The sequence below is a fragment of the Rutidosis leptorrhynchoides genome, chromosome 3 (genome assembly GCF_046630445.1).
Source record: "Rutidosis leptorrhynchoides isolate AG116_Rl617_1_P2 chromosome 3, CSIRO_AGI_Rlap_v1, whole genome shotgun sequence".
NCBI lineage: Eukaryota > Viridiplantae > Streptophyta > Magnoliopsida > Asterales > Asteraceae > Rutidosis > Rutidosis leptorrhynchoides.
In genome coordinates, this window is record NC_092335.1 from 120122446 (window position 1) to 120128693 (window position 6248).

General features: G+C 33.7%; 1 protein-coding gene across 1 annotated transcript; it reads left to right on the plus strand.

Moving 5' to 3' along the window:
• The first annotated feature begins 1519 nt into the window (after window positions 1–1519).
• On the plus strand, window positions 1520–4227 carry LOC139896733 (increased DNA methylation 2-like). Its single transcript, XM_071879373.1, has 3 exons — window positions 1520–1609; window positions 2621–3643; window positions 3826–4227. The coding sequence occupies exons 2-3, from the start codon at window positions 2626–2628 to the stop codon at window positions 4089–4091; spliced, it is 1284 nt and encodes a 427-aa protein (XP_071735474.1). The 5' UTR covers window positions 1520–1609; window positions 2621–2625; the 3' UTR covers window positions 4092–4227.
• Window positions 4228–6248: the final 2021 nt, after the last annotated feature.

Sequence of the window (6248 nt, forward strand, 5' to 3'; positions counted from 1 at the left end):
AGTGACTTTAGGTTGTTTATTGCTCATCACTCGTAAAGGTGCATGGATGATCAACCAGTAAAAGTTTACATGCGCACACTAAAATAAGGTTGCATTATCTTTATTTGTATACATGATACATGATTACAAAATATATATCCCATGCACATTTATGGGGTGTTTGCTATGCGTTTTGAAATTGGCAATGCATCATTCGATTAATAAAAATAGATCATTTGGAATAAATTGGGTTGCATGAGATGGCGCCTGAACGTTCATTTTCTTTACGGTAGAATTATATTAGGAGTAAAAGCGTAATAAGGAGCTAACCTATGTTTAGTCGTTAATTTTTATTACCACAGAACCTTGTGTTAGTGCAAGCTATGCATTGGTAAACATAAGAGCCTAAGAAGTTTCGTCTATTTAGATCATCATTAGATTATTTAAGAGGGTGAATATTTTTATTTAAATGTATAAGATATAAGTTATTTGGTATTTTTATCATATTCCAATTCTTTTAATTGATTACTTCCCATCGAAAAATATTCTGGAAAATGTTCTGCCAACAAAATGAGACATATGTACTTATATTTTCTCAAGTATCGATCAAATTTACATGACATTGTAATGTTTAGACTTGTGTTAAATGACGCTAATGACAAACAACAAAAAACAAAAGAAAATGTCACACTTGGGCATGTAGATGAAAGAATCATAAAAGAATAATGTGTATACTCCAAAGTGATCTATAAACACTTATGTGAAAGTGAAATGAACATATTAGGAACTTAGAACCATCAACCATCTAACGCATCTTGTTTTGATCCCTAAATGCTACCTAAGTGCAACATCACCATTAAGCTCATAATCTATCAAAAAACGTTAAGTTCATGTTGAAAATATTGTATAGAAAGAATGACAATACATATAATATTTGGATATACACTTATGAATTGATGAATTACGACCTTATTACATGAAATCGACAATCAAATCAACAAATCAAATAATATAAAGTGACGATCTTTATTCCTCTCCTAAATTCTAAAATCTAAACTTTATTATTAAAAGAAAAATAGAATAAATTCTTTTAAAAAGAAAAATATTTGTCAATCTTTTCCAGTTAGTCGCTAGTGTATCCGTTAATTTTTTTAAGGTCCTCTCGTTGGATCCCAACGTATATATACCTATAGTATGATTAATTTTATATTGATATTTATTATATTGATATTATGTTGATTATTAATATTAATATTAACTAATACTAATATTAATATATTATTATTATTATTATCATCATATATCATATTATATTATGATTATTATGTTTTTATAATATTATAGTTATTATAATATAATTATAAGTATAATTATAAAAATAAATCATTATTTATTAACTAATAATAGATAATTGATTATTAGTTTATTATTTATTTTATTAATTACTCATTTATTATTATTATATTTTTATTTTTCAAAGTATAGAAACAAAATGAAATATAAAGAACTGTTTTTGTTTATTCCCCTACTAGCCGGCGACATGAGTGTTCAACTACCGGAGCTCACCACCATCTAACCCCCACACTCAAACCCTAATTAATTTCATTATTTCATCCCTTTCTTCCAAAAGGTAAGTAGTAATCACCCCTATTTTACACTTTCAATTTTCCATGAATTCCTTTCAATGTGAATTACAATTTCATATGTACGTTTTATAAGCAATCAGATTCACATTATTGACATGCATTCATATTTTATCCTAGTATATGTATTTATTTTCTCTTATATCAGTATTTATGTAACAATTTCATATGCTACTTGTTTGGAATTCAATGTAATCAATACACATTCTGGTTATATAATTCGTTAAATTTGAGTTCATATTACATATTTTAATTATATTAAAAATATAGTAGAATTTTTTCACAAATTCGGTTATATATTAATTAAATTGTGTATACCTTACTAGGGAATTGAACTTAGTGTTAATTATTGACAGAATTCATTCTAATTTTATATTTGGTAACTAAGAGTTTTGATATCCTTGAGGTGATAAACAAGATCAAATGAATTTATGTCTTACGCTTTTTTTTAAACAGGGGTTAGGAGTCACTGACTGGTCTGAACGCCATGTCAGAACCCGCCCACCCGATCATTTCCTTGGTACAAACATTACAGTCCTACCACCCCTCAGCACGAAACCCCCACGTCGAATCCATACGGGCATCGTGTGTGGTAAAACCCCTCGGGTGAGGTCAAACGCAAGATGTCCGCAACCTCCAAGGCCCATGAAATGCGCGGGTAACCTCAAGAGAAATATTATGCAGCTCATGGGGATCGAACCTTGACCTCCCGTCAGCTCCTTGAGTTTAAATTTTATGTCACACTTATGGAACATTAATCAAGTATTTGGCTGTTTAATAATGTTATGCTTATGGAACCATTATCGCATATATATATAAACATAAGCCGTCAAGATAAGTGTTTGTTGTGTATGGTTATAAGCCTAAGCTACATTAACCACGGATTAAATATCATGTTGATTCTAGTGATGGGTTTGCTTGTCATCATCACAACTTACATAAGAGAAACTTGCATGTATATTAGTAAACTTGTCATTTCAATGTGATTTAATCTGCAGTACAAATGGAGGGCCCACTTCAAGTTACAGAGTATCTTATCGATGTGGAATCAGATACCGAAGCCAGATCAAGTGAAAGAACGCCTACAGACGATCAATTTTTCCTGTTGTATTTCATCATGGGTGCCTATTTTGGACCAGATCTTAAAGGAGAAACACAAAAGTCGGTTTTCCAAAGACGTGCAGAGGGCCTTCCTCCTTATACATTAGAAAACCTATCCGGTTCTTGCATAAAAACAGTAGAAGTTGAAAAGGTTTACTACTACGTACTTCGAAAAGCCGATCAATCCGTTATATTAAAATTACCGTATCTACAACAATTTTTTCACGGTAATCTTTCGACATCGGTTAAAAACTCAACTTCACCTTTCCCACAATTTGACGATCTTTTTCCACCCCACTTGCATCCTCATACAATATTCAAAGGTCAATACGAAGCCGTTAACAACATTATATTTATCAGTGACCCAAAAACCCTGTATATCGGACCAGAGTATCTTGAAAGGTTTAAGAGGTTGAGTAAACTAGACGATGTCTGTTTGGATAAAGATGACGCCAGGTGTCATACAACTGTAGATGGAAAAGTTTTGTATAATATAGATGTGCAGGAGGTTGAATATAATAATGATGTTAGACCCACATCTTCTAATGGGCTCGAACAAGAAATGGCAGCCAATGGTGGACCTTATATTCATACCCCACCTATACATGGAAAAAAAACTCCAATATCTGGTTGTGTGACGAATTATGGTACACCGACTTTATGTGGTTCGGGCGATTGTTTGTCGACTGGATTGAAAACGCGTAACCTAACTGAACTTGGGTCAGATATGATATTTGTTCCTGATCCACCGAGTAGGGAAGATTGGGTTAATATCTTGAATGCTACTAAAAACGGGTGTGGATTGACAGGAAGTGCGACAATGGGTCACGTTGGTCCAAGTATTGGAAATATTGACATTGGAGAATGTGAAGACGCGTACCTATTTCGTGTCGCTCTTCCTGGAGTTAAAAGGGATGAAAGTACGTTTTTTCGTATTTACTTGTTTATTTTTTTTATTACTATGGTTTTAGATGTAACCTTTCCGTATACACCATTAATATTTGAACTGATGCAGTGTACATGAAGTCTTTAACTTTATCTGTAATCTTTTTCAATCTGTGCTTATATTTACTGCTGCTAAACACCAATTTTGTGGTTGTAGGAGAATTCAGTTGTGAGGTCGAAGATGATGGTAAAGTATCTATAAGAGGAGTAACGGTGACTGGTGAGAAAACAGTTTGTCGATTCGATCAAGTATTTGAGATGCAGTCTCAGAAACTTTGTCCACCTGGCCACTTCTCCGTGTCATTTAAGCTACCGGGTCCGGTTGACCCGCAAGAATTTTCTGGGAATTTTGGGACTGATGGGATTCTGGAGGGAATAGTGATGAAGAAAGCGCGTAATAATAAGGTGAAAAGATCATTATGATCCTTTAGGTTGATGCGTTTTACTGGTATGTTTTGTACTGCATCATGCTTTTTTATTAGGGCTCAGTGTTTGCTTCTAGTTAAGTATGTTGACTAGTTATGATGATCAGGTTAGGTCTTCGTTTGACATCTTAAACGTCATGTAATCATCCCATAAAATTATATTTCCGGAGTATAAAAGTTGTTAGTATATTAGTGTGTATGTCATTTATTTGAAAAGGTTGAATAATTTATGATATCATAATCACCCTGGTTGTAATTGACTGAATATAACCACACGACTAAAGGAATATGATGATGCTGCTGCTATGCCTTTGCCGATACACATACTAACATACATATACACTATGCATATATCTAACAACCTTTGCGAGAATGAATAACTCGCTGAGCAACTGATTCAGCATTAGATGACTTTGAAAACACAGGGATTACAACGACTACGTTATATATATGTCCAGACATTTTGCGGTTAGACACGGTTTCCATTGTTAGACCCATCCAAAACACAAAACCTAATCTGCAGATGTCTCCATACAGATATTAAACAGTAGTTCTACAACATTAACAAATCAGTATGCTTCATTGGCAAGGACATATGAAAATGAACATATATCTAACCATCTAACCAACATCATCATAAGAAAACCGAAAAAGTAAAGAAGATTAACAGTGAAACATAGTATATTCTCAAAATCAAACAAAAGTACACTTGAAGAATTACAATCATAGCCGGACTAATATCTCACTACTCGGGCAAATTGACATTGTTTTAATTGGTTTTCTAACAAAACCCATGGTAGTTATACCCTCACTGCAAAACAGCAACAAAACTGTGAAAAAGCATTGCATCAAAATAGCCATCTACAACTACAGTATCAACTATGAACTATAAACAATAAAGAAACAGTCTTTTCATTTGATCCTCATATATCCAGCAATCCCTATTTTCTTAAAACCCTTAAACAACTTCTTAAACTCATCTTTTTTGTTTACCAATAATCCAACAATAGCACCACCACTGCAAAACCCTAAAACCCATTCAGGGACACACCCATTGCGAATCAAAACCAAAAACATTGATAAACACATTGCACCTAATACCAAAACATCATTCTTCAATCCTAATTTCATATTCATATTCATATTCATATCTCGCCCCAAAATTAACCCAAAAAACCCTAACACAGCCAAAACCCCTAAGACCCAAAATTGTGACTTTTTACCAGCTCTCCTTTTCCTCCCACCACCACCGCCGTTAAATCCTCCCCACCGAAATCCATTCCAACCGCCGCCGGAACCACTACCACCACCGACACCAACACCGTCGCCTAATTCTCGGATTACAAAATTAAACGGCTCTGGTAACACGTAATGAAGATTCGAAGCTGCAAAATTGAAGAATTGAATTAGGGTTTTTCGTGATCGTTGAGATCCTAGAAAACCTTTGCTGGTTGATCTGTTTCTGGCGCATGTGATTGTGGATTTACGGGGATGGAATATGTTTAATTGTAGATTGGGGTGACGGATTTTAAAGGAAATAACGTTTGTTTGTGAAATTGGATTGAATGTGTACGGATTTGGGGGAAGAAATTGATGAGAGCGTAACATTGTGGTGGTACTCATGATTTTGTTGTTGGAGTCAGTGAACGGCTATTTGAGAGAAAATGGAACCATTTGTGGCCTGTGTTCAAAGTTAAGGTGAAATTCGAAACTAGCTGACCGCCAGTTACACACATGCTTTTCGTGGTTGTAAATTTTATACAGTAGTAGTTTTTTTTTTTTTTTTTTGGTATAATATATGTTTTTTAATCCAATTATTCTGATCTTAAATAATTGAAATTGTTGGACCATATAATTATTTTTAGACTAAATTACCAAAATCGTCCCTGTGTTTATCAGATTTAATCATTTTAGTTTCTAATTTTACAAAGCTGCAGTTTTCATCCTTAATTCCATAAAAACATCTCAAAATAGTCACTCATACTAACTTTTATACTAACTTTTGTTAACTTTCCATTAAATATACAACATGTGCCATACACGTGACCATCCACCCTTTATTTTAAAAGATTTCTAGCTCCAAATTGACATAAATGTAATGGATCCAGATGACCCATTTCTACCCATACTCATTTTGACCAGTTGCCTGACCCAC